Source organism: Erythrolamprus reginae, chromosome Z, assembly GCF_031021105.1.
Source record: "Erythrolamprus reginae isolate rEryReg1 chromosome Z, rEryReg1.hap1, whole genome shotgun sequence".
In the NCBI taxonomy this organism is placed as follows: domain Eukaryota; kingdom Metazoa; phylum Chordata; class Lepidosauria; order Squamata; family Dipsadidae; genus Erythrolamprus; species Erythrolamprus reginae.
Genome location: NC_091963.1, coordinates 135,342,030 through 135,361,278, shown reverse-complemented (window position 1 = coordinate 135,361,278; position 19,249 = coordinate 135,342,030). Strand labels below are relative to the sequence as shown.

At 41.6% G+C, this 19,249-nt stretch overlaps 2 protein-coding genes across 4 annotated transcripts; one reads left to right on the top strand and one right to left on the bottom strand.

Annotated features, from left to right (window-relative positions):
• Positions 1 to 806: 806 nt before the first annotated feature.
• Positions 807 to 5,438, top strand: LOC139152891 (aspartate beta-hydroxylase domain-containing protein 2-like). Its single transcript, XM_070726258.1, has 3 exons — positions 807 to 1,563; positions 2,804 to 2,917; positions 5,329 to 5,438. The coding sequence occupies exons 1-3, from the start codon at positions 807 to 809 to the stop codon at positions 5,436 to 5,438; spliced, it is 981 nt and encodes a 326-aa protein (XP_070582359.1).
• Positions 5,439 to 8,605: 3,167 nt separating this feature from the next.
• Positions 8,606 to 18,880, bottom strand: LOC139154661 (PAXIP1-associated glutamate-rich protein 1-like). Of its 3 annotated transcripts, XM_070729526.1 has the most exons (6): positions 18,626 to 18,837; positions 14,867 to 15,024; positions 14,140 to 14,279; positions 13,325 to 13,721; positions 13,097 to 13,179; positions 8,606 to 10,368 (listed from the first exon to the last, which is right to left on the bottom strand). In XM_070729526.1, exons 4-6 carry the CDS (start codon positions 13,717 to 13,719, stop codon positions 10,184 to 10,186), a joined length of 663 nt encoding a protein of 220 aa, XP_070585627.1. In that variant the 5' UTR covers positions 13,720 to 13,721; positions 14,140 to 14,279; positions 14,867 to 15,024; positions 18,626 to 18,837; the 3' UTR covers positions 8,606 to 10,183. The 3 variants fall into 3 exon arrangements, with proteins under 3 accessions (XP_070585627.1, XP_070585626.1, XP_070585625.1); XM_070729525.1 differs by lacking the exon at positions 14,140 to 14,279 and having other exon boundaries at positions 18,626 to 18,880; XM_070729524.1 differs by lacking the exons at positions 14,140 to 14,279; positions 14,867 to 15,024 and having other exon boundaries at positions 18,626 to 18,855.
• Between the last annotated feature and the right edge of the window lie 369 nt (positions 18,881 to 19,249).

Here is a 19,249-nt window from a genome sequence, read left to right as displayed (position 1 = left end):
GCTGTGGGTTGAGGTGGCTGTTTATGCAGCGAAACCTCGGCTGGTGCTGATACGAGGAAGGAGAGAAAGACGTCAACGGGAGGGGTGGCAGATTAGAGCAAAGGGGGGGGGAGTGAATGGGGCAGGGAGGGGGGGCGCTCTAATCTTTTCCGGATGCTTCTGGTAGTCTTATGTGCATGGACAGAAATTACTGTAGACAATTGGCAACGGAGGAGGTAGAAAGAGAACTCCACAGGGTGATAAAAAACATTTTGGGGGAGAGAGGCAGAGGAGGCAAGAATATTAGAAGATGGAGTGGCTGGGAGATGGACAAATGAACAGGTAGAGATTTTTTTTAAAGGGGAGGGGGGAAGGGGGGAGGGGAAGCACATCTGTCTGGGGAAGGTGTCATTTGTCTTGCAATAAATGGAGGACACCAGCAGAGGTGGTGACTAAGTGACGAGGGAGTTGAGAAGGGACGACGGAGGGGAAGTCACAGCAATAGAGGCAGATGAGAAGAGGAGATGAGCAGAATTGATAAGGCAGAATGACAGACCGGTTTAGCAGGAGAGGATATAGCGGCAGAGGGAGAGAGGAATGGGATGGTGTGCGGGGCAGACGTGGTGAAAATGATTGACAGGAGAGGCTCGGAAATTAGGCACCGGTTTGAAGAACAGATTCATGCAGCAGCCGGGGGTGAAATATTAAATGAGGAGGAAGAAATAGGGAGAGAGGGTTGAAAGGGCACCCTATGAATTAACCTGGCCGGTTCAGAATGGCTGGGCAGGCCAGCAGGTTTGCATAAGGTGCTCTAACTTTGCCCGAAGATGACCAGCATCATGGCTGATTGGGGTCTCCGTGGCCTTCTCTCCCCGCTCCTCCCTGACCCGTCGACATGGCACTCTCGGCCAGAGCCGGCCATAGCTCTGCTAGGTGCTCTAGCCCTCTTATTCATCTGGTACTGCTATCGCGTGGGGACAGGGCAGGTAGCCCCCGTGTCTCATCCGCAAGGTGTGCCGACCGAAGAAGGATGCCCACGCCGTACCCTCAGGGGCGACGCTATCAACCAGCGCCTGTATCGCAGCCTGCGAGATTACGCCAAGCGCTACTCGTGGTCAGGGATGAACCGACTGCACAAAGGTATCCGGGACCAGGCCCACTATCAGCTGGGCGAACGGATGGCGATCCAGAAGCCCAGCGCCTTCTACCTCCCCGACTTGCCTTCGGCCCCCTATTTCCCCCGCGAGTCCCAGCGTCACGATGTGGAGGTTCTTGAACTCAGTTTCCCAGCCATCCTGCGGGAATTTGAAGCCATTGCCAGGGACTTTGAACCCGGAGCCCCAGTGCCACGGGGATGGACGGTCAACGCCAACCCTGGCTGGCAGAGTTATTACCTCTACCGACAAGGGGAGTGCGTAGCACAGAATTGTCGCAGCTGCCCATGGACGTACCGGGCACTCAGCACACTACGTACCTTTATCAACGCCAATTGCTTTGGAAATGCCTGCTTTAACGTCTTGCAGCCTGGAACTGTGCTGCCTGGCACCTACGGACCAACGAACACCAGGTTACGGTGCCACCTAGGTGAGAAACACTGGAGGAGCCACGAGTGGGTCAGATCACAACATCTATGTGGTGGGGAAGGGCCTCTAGTCTCTGAAAACCTGTATTGTCAGTATCTCCTTTCAGTTTAATACATGCTGTCTAGTTACTTAACTCTGTTGTTCCATAAATAGGAGCTTGGTTTATAAGCTTGGTTTATCGTTATTATTCTGTTTTATTAACTATGCTGTTTATATTTAGAAGTAGCCAAACAAGCAGATTGGAATAATTGTCGTGAACTGCAGCACTGCTTCTGATGAATTTGCTCCACAAATTATAAACAAATCTTATTTTTTAGAAAATCCGCAGGTGACAAGTGGCATTTCAGAAGAGGCATTCTTTGTAGGGTACCTCTTCAGGGAAGGTGCTATGAGCAACATGCATCACAGTGACTCACAGTGCAAGTATGATGGGTAGGTGGGTATGTAGGTAGCACAAGGAGATTCAAATAAACTCTTTTTACCTTTTTATTTACAACATTTATATAGCTCACACCCCTGGTCTTATAATCAAATCTGAGTGACTCCTCATCAGAAGTTTTCGAAAAGTTTAAAAATTTTCAGTAAAATCTCAGGCATTTGAAGTGAAGGCAGAAGGATATGAACAGGGTTTTCCAGAGAACGTTTTTTTGTGTGTGTTATGTAGATTTCCTTTTCCTGGTCTCCTATTATCTTCTGCGAACCCAAAGATGTTTTTTTTTCCCAAGAAGGTAACTGTAGTTTTCACTTCTCCTCCAAGAAACTTCTTCAGTTCTAGCGTAGGGCTGAAGACATTTCATGGATGAGAAGCTAAATGTTTTCCAAGAGGAAAAAAAACCAAGCAAGTCCAGTTGCCTTCTGGAGAAAGCAGCTTTGAGACAACTATGACCTGGATGGTTGAGAATCTCCATAGACAATTATCTTCTGCAATTTCTATGTTCCTGATCTGAGTGTTTTTTGCAAGACAGGCAGAGTTTACTTTCTGCTGAACCAAGAAGGTCCCCAGATTGTGGCCACAATGGGTTTTATCACACAATAGGGTGATAAAAAAATTATATGCAAATAGGGTGTGCATTCTTGGTTTTGCAAACGACAGCTTCTCTCTCTCCCAGCGTAGAAAGTTGTTTCCACAATTAGTACTTTTAAATCAGCATATTTCTCTTTTCTCTCTCTTATATGGGGGATGTTTTGTATCTACCAACTGTCTCAGAAAACCTCTGTCTCATAGCTTATTCTTCTTCTAGGGTTAAAAGTGCCACCTGGTTGTGAGTTGGTGGTGGGTGGTGATCCACAGTGCTGGTCTGAAGGATACTGCCTTCTGGTGGATGATTCCTTCTTGCACACCACAGCACATAATGGTAAGAGAGCAGAGAAAGCAGGCATGAGGATTGAAGTGAGTTTTTATTTTATTTTATTTATTGATTATTTATTTATTTATTTATTTCATCTAATACATAATGTAAGTTTCAGAGGATATAATCATAGTAAAATACATCAGTAGAAGAATAGGAGTAAAGACATTAGGAATAATATGGAAGAAAAAATCATTGGGAATAACAGAGTTCATATACATGGAGCTAATAGAAATATAAGAGAGACATTAGGACAGGGGATGGAAGGCACAAAGCAGCGGTCCCCAAACTACGGCCCGCGGGCCACATGCGGCCTGCTGAGGCCATTTATCCGGCCCGCGGGTGAGTGACAGGAGCACATCTAATTTTCCATGAATAAAATGCGGTATTTTGTTAGTAACTAGTATCAATCATCAAAAAAGTTGCAAAAGTTTTTTTTCTAATTTTGTCGTCCAGTTACATTAATTTTCTTTTAATTAAATCCCCTCCTCAAAAAAGTGCAACACCAATTATATTTCTAACGTATTAACCATTGTGCCAAAGTACTTCCTTCTTTCTTTACACATTTTTCTATAAGCCAAGAAAACCTTGTATAGCCAATCATATGTTAATAAAAGAAAATTAAAAACAAAACATAAACATACAGTATATGAATTTCAGACTTCTTCCCCCCCCCTCTAAATAGTACATTCCCATTTTGTTTTTTACTTTAAAATAAGGTATGTGCAGTATGCATAAGGATTTGTTCATAGGGGTTTTTTTAATAGTCCGGCCCTCCAACAGTCCGAGGGACAGTGAACTGGCCCCTTGTGTAAAAAGTTTGGGGACCCCGGGCACAAAGGCATGCTGGTACACTTATGCACGCCCCTTACTGACCTCTTAAGAATGTGGAGAGGTCAGCTGTGCATGGTCTAAGGGTAAAATTTGGGGGGTTAGGGAAAGACACTACAGAGTCTGGTAGAGAGTTCCATGCTTCGACAACTCGATTACTAAAGTCGTATTTTTTGCAGTCAAGTTTGGAACGTTTAATATTAAGTTTGAATTTGACTTCAAAAATCTCTCTTCCCAAAAAGCAGTTGGGGACTAGGACTTCCTTGAAAGTTCCCCACTGTATAAATTTGTTCTGAATGAAAGCTCATCAGTCCATCTCAACTTTAGGAATGGTACACCAAGGTTGACTTGATGTACCAACAGCACCCAAACTTTTGTGCACCAAGGACCATTTCCGTGGAGTTTTTTCCGCGGACCAGCAGGGGAATAGTTGCACACTATAGGTGGGCCTTCACCTATTTATGTGGTCCGGTTATGGGCCTGGTGCCAGTCCCCTGTGCCGGTTCGGTGACCCTTGTGCCCTGTCTTATCCCACTTCTCCAATGGCCTCTTTAAAAGTACTCTCAGAGTATGATTGATGCAATATTATCCTAAATTCACGACCATATGACCACCACTAGACAATATTCTTTCCTACCATTCTCTCTCTCTAGAATTTTGGGAATTTTCCCCAAGAAAATATATTTTGCACAATTTTGAGTACCTAAGAGAGTTGGGGTATATTATTATTTATTATGGGGTGTATTATTATTTATTTCTGGTAAAAGGTCTTTCTTGAGGAATAATCTTTTCAGGGATGAATTGTGGAATGATGGGCAAAGCTAAACAAGTGAAAGGTAGATAAGATAAAATACTGTATATAGCATCAAAATCCTCCTACCCATTTTCCGTGTATTTTTTTTATCTAGGTGATTGCTTTGACGTTGGGCCAGGGTTAATTGAACCAGGTTTCGCTGATTATCTGGGTACACAAAGCAGATTAACTATAAACTAAATCATTAGATATGGTGCGAGTTTTCTGAATTTGCCCAACATGCTGGTCTCAAATATGGTTGGCAAGTATCAAAACAAACCACAAATTAGCCCATCCCATTTGTATATCATATGTTACACCAAATTATGTCTTTTTAATGTAATTTTTAAATTTTATTTTATTTATTTATTTATTGGATTTGCATGCCGCCCCTCTCCGCAGACTCGGGGTGGCTAACAACAATGGTAAAACAACATGTAACAATCCAATTTAATAAAACAACTAAAAACCCTTATTATAAAAAACCAAACATACACACAAACATACCATGCATAACTTGTAGTGGCCTAGGTGGAAAGAATAACTTAACTCCCCCATGCCTGGCGACAAAGGTGGGTCTTAAGAAGTTTGCGAAAGACAAGGAGGGTGGGGACCGTTCTAATCTCTGGGGGGAACTGATTCCAGAGGGCCAGGGCCGCCACAGAGAAGGCTCTTCCCCTGGGGCCAGCCAAACTCTTGGGGAGTAACACCTTGTTTTGGTCACATCTGCTCTGATTGTTGAAAAGGATTTGGAATTAAATCGAGATAATAACTACAACCCTCTTTATTATAGGTTCCCCCAGCGATGGACCTCAGGTGATTTTTATTGCTGACCTCTGGCATCCCAACGTAGCAGGACCTGAACGACAGGCATTGGATTATATCTTTGCCCCTGGTCGATAGATGCTTGACAGAGCAAGTACTGGGGGCATGGACACAATCTCACAAATATTTGCTACTCCTCACAAAAAAATCAAGACACCTAATAGTCTTGATCTAGATTCATTGTTTTGCAAACTGAATTAGGCCCAATGTGTAACGCAAAAACCACAAAGAGATTTGCCAAGCCATGAAAGTATCTTTTTCTTCAAGGTAATTCTGTGCTCTCTCATAAGACTCAGCCTAGAGGTTTTTGTGATCTGGGATGTTTTGGTTTCTTTTCTTGTACTGCACGGCACTGTTCTGTTCAGCCTGTGCAGGTGGGAATGTTGCTGACTACACTGTAGTATTAGTTACCTTCAAATTTAACGAAGTATATGAAGTACACATTCTGTATTAATAGTATAGGTTTCTTCAGGGTTATTTTGGGAAGAAAAGGAGGGTAAGACGTTCACCAAAGTAAAATTGTCTATTTCCACCTGTTTATGATAAATTATTGTTCTTTCACAATATCTGTAGCTCAACATTTGTGTCAAGGGATTTAATTTTGAAAAATTCTAGCCAGTTGTATTCCAATAAAATCCTTAGAGACTCATGTTTTTTGTCCAGACATTTTTTTCTTGCAGGAGAAACCATTCTGAACGTACTCATTTGATCTGCTTTAAGAGATTTCTAGATAGGAACCGGGTGTTCAAGATTTTTTTGCCTCTTCTCAAGAACCATTTTCCACTTAAAACCTGAGCCTCCAAAACTGTAACCAGAAAAGGCAGGGAGAAGCCTCAGTGGGGCCTATTTAGGAATCTCCTGGGAGGAAACAGGGCCTCTGCCCTCCCTGTGGTTTCCCCAATCGCATGTATTATTTGCTTTTACATTGATTCCTATGGGAAAAATTGCTTCCTCTTACAAACATTTCTACTTAAGAATCTGGTCACGGAACAAATTAAGTTCGTAAGTAGAGGTACCAATGTATTTTTAAAAGTGCATTAAACTCTAATGTCAGGAAGTGCAACCAAAAATCTATAAATATATATTAAGATCCAAAACGTAAAGTATTATGTTAAAAGGCAGTATGATCAGCTGGTGCAGGAACGCTGAGCATTCAATAGACATGGACAAATGGGAAAATCTTTGGAGATACAATTGGCAAATAACAAAGTCTGTTGTATTTCAAGAAAATCAGATGAAGATGCTCCACAGATGGCATCTGCCACCTAACAGACTTTCTAAAATGTACCCGAATTCCCAACCGAATTGTTGGAAATGTGAAAAAGAGATAGGCACTTATTATCAACAGTGGTGGACCTGCTCTAAAGCTAAATACAGTTGTTCCCTCGATTTTTGCGGTTCAAACTTCGTGAAACGTTTATACCACGGTTTTTCAAAAATATTAATTAAAAAATACTTTGCGGTTTTTTCCCTGTACCACGGTTTTTCACACACAATGACGTCATATGTCATTGCCAAACTTTCATCTGCCTTTAAAAAACATTTTTTTAAATAAACTTTAATAAATAAACATGGTGAGTGTTCTGTCTGGGTTTTCCCAGATCTCAACACCAACTGAAAAAACAGCCAGACACTCTGGTAAAAGCCAAAAGTATTTTATAGCTGGAAAAAATAAGCACAAAGGAAAACCTGTCTTCACAACAGACAGGCTATAATACGTTACAGCAGGGTCCTGATGTCCAGTCAATACCATAAGCTTCTTGCTGGCACACCCCCCCAAGGTTTCAATAGTCCAAGGCACAAACCAGGATTGTAAGCCACCAAAGTTCACAGACAGGTCTCACGAATCTCCAAGATAAAACTCCACAAGCCAGGAAGGGTGGGTCCGCCTTTTATCCTTTCCCAAGAGCACCACACCCAAACCCAGCTGTGACCTCTAATGCTGGAAATACTTAGCCAATTGAGTCCGTCTCTGATTAGCTCTCCTTTGTCGCATATCTATGATGTCTTGAGCATTTTCCCCTAAGGAATCCAGGCTGCTTGCTGGGGAGAGCTCCCCCTGGTGGGACTCTGGCTGTCTTTCTTCTCCAGCCTGGGATTCCTCTTCCTCGTCAGTCTGCACCTCCTGTTCCTCAGCCTCTCCCTCTGAGCTGGAAACCGACAGAAGGTCAGCCATTCCCGGAGGGGTCCCAGACTGAACCACAACAGTGAGTAATAATCTAAATGGTTGCTAAGGGAATGGGGAATTGTAATTTAGGGGTTTAAAGTGTTAAGGGAAGGTTTGTGATACTGTTCATAGCCAAAAATAGTGTATTTACTTCCGCATCTCTACTTCGCGGAAATTCGACTTTTACGGGCGGTCTTGGAACTCATCCCCCGCGAAAATCAAGGGAACACTGTACTATTGGAACCTAATTGAGAAACGGCTAAAAGAAATAATACAAGATGAGGTGGGAAAGACTCCAGAACTCTTTCTACTAGGTATACCCTCTCAAAAATATCAAAAAGAAACTGAATACTGTACTTATTAATACATATCTTAACGGCAGCCAGGCTAGCCTATGCACAAAGATGATATGATGGAAGGATGCTGAAATTCCAAAAGAAATAATTAATAGGATTATTGATTGCGCCGAAATGGATATGATGACAAGGCGGTTAAAGGGACAAGAATCGGAATATAATAAAATTTGGTATAAGTTTTATGATTTGTTGAACAAAAGAATACTTAGGTAACAGTATATTTTATATCAGAATGTATAAAATTATATCAATTCTGTAAATAGTAGTAATACACATAGTTCATATTTTTTTCTCTATTTACCTTTTTCTCTTTCTTAATTTGACTTGTAAGATTCTCCGAGACTTCTGAGAGGAATGGACCAGAGTCTTGGCTCCTTTTTTATATTCTGTGTTTTGTCTGTGTTTTTGTTTTGTCTTGTTTTGTTTTGTCTTGAAATTAAAAATCAATAAAAATAAATAAATAAATAAATTAAGAAGCTGCAGGCAAGACCATGTGCTAAAATGAAAGTGAAACTAAAGCTGCATGGAGACAAACTGCTGGCAGGGAGAGAGGCAAGGCAGAATTTTATTTTCTTGTGCTAATCAGACTGTGCTGAAACTGGCTGTTTGATGTTTGCTGCAAGAAGGTAAATGCCTATAGAATGTTCAAATTATTAGACTTAATTGTTAAAAGACTGCTTTACTTTTGTTCTAGACAACAAAATGAAGATTTTTAAAATAAATGCTTTTAAAAAAATAAATTTTATTGATTTTTATAATATAAACAAATACACACAACATAAAACAATGCACCGTGGTATGTGGTCCCGCCGCCACAAACAATCATTCAGTCCCTCCACCAAATGAGGGTGTACTAATTTATAATATTTTAAAACCAGGAACATCAAGATATTTTATTTATTTATTTATTAGATTTATATGCCGCCCCTCTCCGAAGACTCGGGGCGGCTAACAACAACAAAAAGACAATGTAAACAAATCTAATATTAAAAATAATCTAAAAAACCCCAATTTAAAGAACCACTCATACATACAAGCATACCATGTATAAATTCTATAAGCCTAGGGGGAAGGGAAATTTCAATTCTCCCAGGCCTGACGACAGAGGCGGATTTTAAGGAACTTGCAAAAGACAAAATGTAGAGTGATTCCAATTTGTTATTTGTGGCTCGGTCTCAAATTCTACTAGCCATAAAACCTCTGACCCTGTCCCATCTTCCCATCACTTTTTCTACTTTATTTTCATCGATCATAATCATTTTAATTTCCATAATTTAAAATTGAATGTGTTCCACCATGTACCGATACCAGCTTTGTATTGTCCATTTTGTTGCATCCTTCCAATCTAAAACTATTGCCACTTGGGCACTTTCTATAGCATATCATCTGTGCTGGTTGCTGATAGGCAAATTGTTGGGAGGAAGAGTCTGATTTGTTTTTTCCTTGTTTTCTTCCCCAAAACTAAGACGCGTCTTATTAGATTAGATTAGATTAGATTTATTGGATTTATATGCCGCCCCTTTCCATAGACTCGGGGCGGCTCACAACAATGGTAAACAATACATAATAACAAATCTAATATTTAGCAATCTAAATTACAGTTTTAAGTTAAAAAATCCAAAAGAACCCCAATATATAAAAAAACAAGCACACAGTCGAATCATACAGAAACTACATGGGCAAGGGGGAGATGTTTCAATTCCCCCATGCCTGATGGCAGAGGTGGGTTTTAAGGAGTTTCCGAAAGGCAAGGAGGGTGGGGGCAATCCTAATCTCTGGGGGGAGTTGGTTCCAGAGGGTTGGAGCCACCACAGAGAAGGTTCTTCCCCTGGGTCCCGCCAGACGACATTGTTTAGTTGACGGGACCTGGAGAAGGCCAACTCTGTGGGACCTAACCGGTCGATGGGATTCGTGCGGCAGAAGGCGGTCCCGGAGATATTCTGGCCCGATGCCATGAAGGGCTTTATAAGTCATAATAACCAACACTTTTAATTGTAACCGGAAACTGATCGGCAACCAATGCAGACTGCGGAGTGTTGGAGTAACATGGGCATATTATACTCCTGTACGTGTTATATTCCAAAAATACAGTAGTTCACAGAAATTAAATTAAAAGCAAACTCACACTTTATTACACCCAGAAACTTTAAAACAAGTACCTCCAGCAATGCATATATTATCAGAGTCAAAATCCAGGGTACTAACAGATGCAATGTGTTTAGGCAAGAGTTCCTTCCCCTTGTAACTGCACCTATAATTTCAGTCCATCCTCCTCTCTCTGCTTATCTTCTTTGTTATCTTTAATATTTGCGCTGACGAAGGAAGAGACCAGAGGCTCGTTTTGGAGTGGGCACATCATCTGAATCAAGGTCGAAGAGGTCACAGCCGGTCTTCATAATTTGCTCCTCCAACACTTTATGGCGCTTCATGTCCGACAGCACCTTCTCCAGACGGGCTTCTCTTTTCTGACTTTTAGCTAACGCCCCTGGAAATTAATCAGAAATCAGGATTGGAAAATGAAGTTCATACATCATACTAGCTTAATAGGCCTGCGAGGTAAAAATATAGTGCAATCTTTGCTATTCTTGCAGAGAATTGCAAACTAATTAAAAATCATGAGGAAGCAGGTGGGAGAAAACTGCCTAGCAACAGCATTTATTGTTGGGTTAAGAAATTGACATCTTTTCTACCTACCAATAAATAATCTCAATACATTTTTATACAGATTGTACCTAGACTTACAACTATTGACTCAGTGAGCATTCAAAGTTACAGCACTGAGAAAAGTGACTTGTCTATCGTCACACCTTGGACCACTGCAGTCCTATGACTAGTCCTCATACTTAGGACCATGGCAGCATCCCTGGGGGTCACATGATCAAAGTTTAGATACCAGGCAAGCAGGTGAAGCATCCCAGGGTCATGTGATCACCCTTTGCGGCCTTCCCTATCAGCCTCTAACGAGCAAAGTCAATGGGGGAAGCTGGGTTTCCTTCATGACCATGTGATTTGTTGAACTTTCTGGAGGACAGAAGGAAAAGGGGGGACATGATCGAAACATTTAAATATGTTAAAGGGTTAATTAAGGTCCAGGAGGGAAGTGTTTTTAATAGGAAAGTGAACACAAGAACAAGGGGACACAATCTGAAGTTAGTTGGGGGGGAAGATCAAAAGCAACGTGAGAAAATATTAATTTACTGAAAGAGTAGTAGATCCTTGGAACAAACTTCCAGCAGACGTGGTTGGTAAATCCACAGTAACTGAATTTAAACATGCCTGGGATAAACATATATCCATTGTAAGATAAAATACAGGAGATAGTATAAGGGCAGACTAGATGGACCATGAGGTTTTTTTCTGCCGTCAGTCTTCTATGTTTCTATGAACAACTGCAGTGAATTGCTTAAGAACTTTGCCCCCTCCCCAAAAGTCATAAAATCAGGTGTGACTCACTAAACACAATGGAAATTCTTGTCCCAATTGAGGATGCAAGTCGAGCAGCGCCTGTACTGCTTCTCAGCAATGGGGGTGTTTCAAAAAGTGGATGTTACAATGCAAGAGGTGATCTAAACATTTTTTCCTGTCTAGGATCCTCTTTCTAAAAAAACCTATGGTTTTTAACAAACCCTAGTGGGAAATATGGATGAAAGACATGACACGCTCTGAAAAAATAACCATTTTTACACACACAAACACACAGAGTCAGTATTGATCTCTGGGAATTGCAGTTTTCTTGGCAAGGTTTTTCAGAAATGGTTTGCCATTGCTTCTTTCCTAGGGTTGAGCGATAGGGACTGGCCCAAGGTTATCCAGCTGGCTATATGCCTCAGGTGGAAGTAGAACTCCTGGTTCTCCTCTTTCTATCCTGGTGCCTTAACCACTCACCAAACGTGGCCTTCTCTGGAGTTTCCAACTTAAATAAAAATGATTAAATGGGTAGAACGTGGGAAAAATTATGGAAAAATTACCTCACTTGTGTAAGGTAGAAGTTGGAGTCATCTAACAAATGGTGAGAGACTCAGGACAGCAAAGAGGCCGCCGTTCTTCAATCAACTCACCATCAGAGGAGGGATATTATCAGCTTTGTTTCACAAAAGGATTAGATACCAAATCATGGAGAATGATTATGCTGCTAGTCATGACAGCTGAATACGATCAGTCATTGATCAGTTTTTCAGCGCTGTTGTAAGGTCAAATGGTTGCTAAAAGTATGGTTGTAAGCCAAGGACTATCTGTATATGGCAAGTGAAATTGGTCATCAATAACTCCTCTTCAGATTTGCTAAACAAACGGTTGATTGTTATCTGGATATAATACAATGATCTGAATATGACGGTGCAGTCTTTAGAATGCAGTATTGCAGGCTGATTCTGCCGACAGTGGCTGTTTCACCCTGACCAGTTCAAGGCTGACTTAGCCTTCTATCTTTCTGAGGTCAGTGAAATGTGGACCCAGATAATCAGGGGCAATATGCTGACACTGTAAACCAGTTATAGAGGACTACAAAGCATTGTAAAGTGGTATACAGGTCTAAGTGCTATTCCTATTTGCAATTGGGAACAGAAGAAGGAAGGTTCTATTGCACCCACAGCCAGCTTGTGTGCATAAGCAACAGGTGAGCCAGATTGGGGGCTGACTGCTGTACTCCATAATTCATTGGCCTGGGAATATTCTTCTGACGACTACTACTACTACTACTACTACTACTACTACTACTACTACTACTACTTATTATTATTATTATTATTATTATTATTAATTAGATTTGTATGCCACCCCTCTCCGCAGACTCGGGGCGGCTCACAGCATTGATAAAACAGTATACAATGGCAAATCTAATATTAAGTCTAAAATAACAATTTTACATTAAAAACCTAAAAAAAACCTTATATAAAAACATACACACAAACATTCCATACATAAAACTACATAGGCAAGGGGAGATGTCTCAGTTTCCCCCATACCTGACGGCAGAGGTGGGTTTTAAGAAATTTATGAAAGGCAAGGAGGGTGGGGGCAGTCCTGATCTCCGTGGGGAGCTGGTTCCAGAGGGTCGGGGCCGCCACAGAGAAGGCTCTTCTCCTGGGTCCCGCCAAACGACATTGTTTAGTCGACAGGACCCAGAGAAGGCCAACTCTGTGGGACCTAACCGGCCGCTGGGATTCGTGCGGCAGAAGGCGGTCTCGCAGATGGAAACTCAAATCCTTACGTACCAGGAATTCTCCGCCGATCAATCAAGGAGCGTTTCGGGGTGGCAGGCTCATCATCAAAGTCAAACTCAGTAGGTACATGAGGCCTGGAGTAAACAGAGAAGGGAGGAAATCAACTTGGCAATATTCTCATGCCTATCTTCCCCCCACTTAACACAACTTCAAATATTAAGATTCCTTCCTCTACCCTCCCAACCTCCTTTTAGCCAAATACAAAAACTCATTTCTCACTTCTCCTCCTCCTCCTCTTCTTGGTGTTCAGATTGTCCATCAGATTTATCCTCATCTTCGCTGTCGTACTCTGGGGTTGGATTGCGCCGAGGGAGGATTTCGGCCTCAATCTCCAGAGTTCCCTGCTCAGCTATGAGCTCATATAATCGGCGGATCTCCTTGGGTTCAGGCATCCACTTATCTGGAGATTCCAGCTCCTCATCACTGCAGGCGATGCACCAATCCTCTTCCGCAGATTCCTCTCCTTTCCCTGATAATTCCCCCCCTGTTTCTCTGGCAGCGTCATCTTGTTCCTCAGTGGCAGAAGCTACCTCCGGAGCAGGCCCATCTTCCACTGCCAAGGACTGCATCCCTGAGGTCACTTCCCCTTCCTCCACAGTGCTGGGTTCTTCCATGGCTGTAGTAAAGAGAAGATGAAGCCAGAGGATAAGCGCAAATATGGCAACCTCTGAAGTGTCAAGAATCTGACATGCTAACTGGCTAAACATTAACCAAATATAATGCTATGCCTATTCTAGTGCTTATCCCAAAATGAAGAAAAGCACAAAATAATGTTGGGTTATTGAAAAAATAAGGTAAAGAAGTCCCTACAGATTTTACTCCACTAGGCATTGCTGACTATAGGGGGTGGTGCTCATCTCCATTTCAAGGCTATTGAGCCATCACTGTCAAACATATTTTCACAGTGATGTGACCAGCATGAAGTCATGGAGCACTGTTACCTTCCCACCAAAGTGGTACCTATTAATCTACTCGCATTTACATGCTTTTAAACTGCTAGGTTGGCAGGAGCTAGGGCGAGGATGGGAACTCACCCTGTCACGTGGTGCTCGGATCTCGAACCTTGAGCTTCTGGCTTTCCAGCCAACATGCCCAGCATTTTAAGTTCTGGTTCACAATAAGCAGATTTTTATCATCTACAAATCCCAAATGGATTTACGTAACAACGGAACATCTATCAAAATAGCAAAGAAAATTACTTCCAGGAGAAGTACGGTGAACTGAAGACAGCTCTATGAAAGAAAGCCCAAGGCACCAGTGAGTAGACGGTTCCTTGGAACTTCTCTGGATAAGGAAAGGACAAGAGATCACCCACATTGTGCTACAGACAATTGCTCTTCATGAAGAGACAGCAGAACATCAGTTTTCTATGGGTTTGAATACTGAGAAACAAAGGAGTTAGCCATTTTGTTCACAACCATAGTGAAGCCTTGTAAAGGACACTAAATTTGCAAATCTCATTTTTAATGACTTTCAGAAAGTCCATGCTTATTAAGAAGATATTAGAGAGACCTATGGAGTGACAGAATTTGAAAAGTCTTCATTGGTGGGTTTATTTTTAACACTTCAACTAACTTGTAACAAGTTAATTACAAAGTTAAGATCAATTTTTTAAAAATAAACAGCAAAATGTTAAATATGATTTTGATATAAAAAGTCACAAATGGATTTAGAAATGGCCGGGTTAATTTGAAATATTGTCATTTGCTATAAGCTTTTGGAACTACGTAAAAAAGGAACTTCTCATGCAAACATACTTACGTGACTAGGTTTTAATAATATTATTATGCGTCCAAGATATTGCAAGAATGAGCAAGAAGGTTTTTAAAAAGGCCTTTCCACCAAGGAAATTAAAAGCAATATATAAAGATGGTTTTGATTCCAGTAATTATTCCAGAGATGGAGGTCATGACAAAAGCCTATAGTAATTTAGAAAAAAATATATACTATCACAAAAAAATATTTTAAAACATTACAAATGCAGATGAAATTACAATCTTGGCCATTCAGTTGCGAGTCACTATGCTGGCAGGAGACAAACATCACAATCCTAAAGAAATCTAAACAGATCTAAATATCTTTATATGCAGATAGATTTTTGCCAAAATTAATATATATAGTAGTAGTCTGATTATTCAAAATTAATCACCTACCCAAGGCTTGAAGAGGGCAGTACAGTGATACCTCTAATTAAGAACTTAATTCGTTCTGTGACCAAGTTATTAACTAGAAAAGTTCTTAAGTAGAAGCAATTTTTCCCATAGGAATCAATGTAAAAGCAAATTATGCGTGCAAACCCATTAAGAAAGAAATAAAAGCTCGGAATTTGGGTGGATGAGAAGGAGAAGAGGACAGTCACTGTCGAAGGAAGAAGGTGAGGTGAGGGGAATCAAAAAAATCCAAAGCTTTAAGTCTTAAAAAAAAAAAGTGGGACTCTGAGGCGGCAAAGGTAACCCAAATGCACTTGGGGAAAAGGAATCCTCAATCTGAGTATTGTATTGGCAGTTCTGTGTTAGCAAATACTTCAAAAGAAAAGGATTTAGGGGTAATGATTTCTGACAGTCTCAAAATGGGTGAACAGTGCAGTCAGGCGGTAGGGAAAGCAAGTAGGATGCTTGGCTGCATAGCTAGAGGTATAACAAGCAGGAAGAGGGAGATTATGATCCCGCTATATAGAATGCTGGTGAGACCACATTTGGAATACTGTGTTCAGTTCTGGAGACCTCACCTACAAAAAGATATTGACAAAATTGAACGGGTCCAAAGACGGGCTACAAGAATGGTGGAAGGCCTTAAGCATAAAACGTATCAGGAAAGACTTAATGAACTCAATCTGTATAGTCTGGAGGACAGAAGGAAAAGGGGGGACATGATCGAAACATTTAAATATATTAAAGGGTTAAATAAGGTCCAGGAGGGAAGTGTTTTTAATAGGAAAGTGAACACAGGAACAAGGGGACACAATCTGAAGTTAGTTGGGGGAAAGATCAAAAGCAACATGAGAAAATATTATTTTACTGAAAGAGTAGTAGATCCTTGGAACAAACTTCCAGCAGACGTGGTAGATAAATCCACAGTAACTGAATTTAAACATGCCTGGGATAAACATATATCCATCCTAAGATAAAATACAGAAAATAGTATAAGGGCAGACTAGATGGACCATGAGGTCTTTTTCTGCCGTCAGACTTCTATGTTTCTATGTTTCTAAGAGCACACACCTCCCATACACTGTGCCAGAGAGAGAAACCCAGGCGGGCCAGGGGGGAACCTCCCGCTCCTTTGATCGAAAGGCGGCGGCTGCTGCTGCTACCTGCTTCCTCTTCCTTCCCATGCAGAAGGGCTCCCCTCTTCTCTCGCTCGCTTGCTTTGTAGCCGGCACCTTTCCTTCACTGTGGTGACTCCTTGGTTTGGCTGAAACCGAGTTGATTCAGCCGGGACGAAGCGGCCCCTTATGCCTTTCCGTGCCCAGACGTTCAAGGAGGCAACCTCGCGCCAGGTGTGTGGGAGGCAGCATGAGGGAGACACCACAGCAAAGTGGTTTATTCCCTCTCCAAGCACCCAGAGAAAGGTAAACGCTCCGTTACCTCTGGGCTGCCCAGAACGAAGGGAGCGTTTCTTTTCTCTGGGTGCTGGCAGAGGTTTATTCCCTCTCCAAGTGCCCAGAGAAAGGAAAATGCTTTATTCGCTGTGGACTGCCAAAGCCTCCTTAAGCACCACCGAAAGGCTTCTCTGGCAGTCCAGAAAAGCCCGAGATGGCTGGGATTAAAGGGGGAATGGCAGGAAACTGGCCAGGCCTTTATGCTGCTCTCAAAATTTCCTGGGAAATTTCTTAAGTAGAAAATGGTTCTTAAGAAGAGGCAAAATAATCTTAAACACCCGGTTCTTATCTAGAAAAATTCTTAAGTAGAGGCGTTCTTAAGTAGAGGTACCACATATAAAACAGATGCATGAACCATGAATTCACTGCATCTCAAACCAGGATCTCTTCACGTCTAGGTCTCTTGCTTTTAATCATAGGCAATACTAATATAACAACTCATTGGAGTTGCACCAATTCAGTCAATTTGGTGTACTGATTCAGGCACAAGACTAGAAACAGGAGAACTTGAGTTCCAGTCCTGCCTTAGGCATGAAAACTGTCTCAGAGTATTTGGGCTGGTCACACACACTCAGCCTAATTTATCTCACAAAGATTTGTTGTTGTAGAGAAAATAGGAGGAGGAGGAATATTAGATATGTTCCCCACCTTGACTTACTTATAAAATAAAAAAGGATTAAAATCTAATAATCAATAGCTAGAATACATACACAAAATATGTTGCCTGCTTGAAAGCTCTGTACAAAATACTGGTAGTCCTCAACTTACAAGTCAATATAGTGACTGATCAAAGTTACAAAGGCACTGAAAAAGGTGACAGAACTGGTTTTCACTTTTGACCATTGCAGCATCCAGTCATGTGATCAAAATTCAGATACTTGGCAATTGACTATTTATGACAGTTGCAGTATCCCAGGATCATGTGGTCCCCTTTTGTGACTTTCTGACAAGCAAAGTCAATGAGGAAGCCAGATTCAGTTAACAACTTTATCCCTAATTTAATAACTGCTGGGAATCACGTAACAACTGTGACAAGAAAAGTCATAAAATGGGGCAATATTTATTATTTGAATTTATAGGCCACCCTTCCCCAATGGACTTATACATTCATTTAATAACTATCTCACTTGGCCATGTAAATTTTGGGCTCTTGTGGTCGTAATTCGAGGACTACCTCTATTTTCTGTTATAACTTAATGGTTAGGAAGGTTACAAAGGCTGTAACTTAACCAGGATGTCCAGGGGGAAAGCATTTCAAAATTCCCTGATATTTCCCTGTAACTTGCGATCTAGTTAAGGCGCAGTTGTAGATGAGGTCATACCAAACAGCTAAGCCATGGAGAAATATCGGTAGCTGAGAAAGCAAGTTGTTGCCAGTTATGCTCAGTTTTGCTTGATTCTGCAAGGCAGCACGATCCTTTTTATTTTTAACATGATTTTCCCCTGACTATTAAACATGTTAGTACGGTTTGGGTCGTCCCGTCCCCCCATTTATTCCATTTTTTTTCACGAATTCCCTGATATTTCCCTAACCACGGATTTCCATGATAATTCCCTGATTTCCCTGTTTTCCAGGTTTGCTGGACACCCTGTTAATGGTTACAAAGGTCTTCTTCAAATAGGATGGGCGAACATCATCAACTTAATAGGAGTGAACAATTAATCAACAGCCAAATCAACTGGCTTTTACATCCGCGTCGTACTAAATCACATTCCCATCTTTACAAAAAGAAAAGAAGAAAAAGAAAAACATTCTGGAGCCATGTTTCCCCCCCCCCCCCGAGACCTAGCCCAAGTCTCCAAATGTTTAACCGTGAGAACGTATCAGACGAAGTTAAGGATTTCGCTACAGGAGTTACGCGCAGCCTTAAAAGCTCCAGTCCTGCGTTCAGGTTCTGAGTTGCACATGAGATACTCACGGGACCAAAGCAATTTAACTGCTTTGCAAAAAAGCAGATGCCTCGGATTTAAATCTTAGGCCAATAAAAGATCGGCGAGCCGGCTGTCTTTTTGAGAAACGGCGTTCTGTGTATGCTCAGAGGCACTGCGACCCTAGTTCCAAGGGGCGGCGCTAAGCCCCAAACGGAGTCCCATCCACGCATCGAAAATCGCAAACGCTCTTCCGCGCCCCCCGTCCCACTTTCCCCTCTAACTAGACTGTAAAAGTGGAGCCCAGCACAATCGATCGCAGCTTCGGGCGATTGAAATGCAATCCCCGCCCCTCGAGCGTTAGAAAAAAAACGCGACTGGCTTGATTGGTGCATTGCGCATGCGCCATTCGTTTTTTTTATTAAAAAATCGGGTATTGTCTGGTTACCCTAGTAACAATTTTTTTAAAAAAAATTGAAGCGTTATTTTTCTGTTTGTTTTTCATACAAAATTAGAGGTTGAAATCTATTACGCGTGACCAAAAACAAAAAAGGCCCTGGATATTTAAAAATGCATTTATAAGTGCAACAATGGGCGGCTCCTGCTCTTGAACATTGGTCTGGCAAAAATCATGTTCCAACAGAAGATAAATTGGTTCTTTAAGATTTCTAATC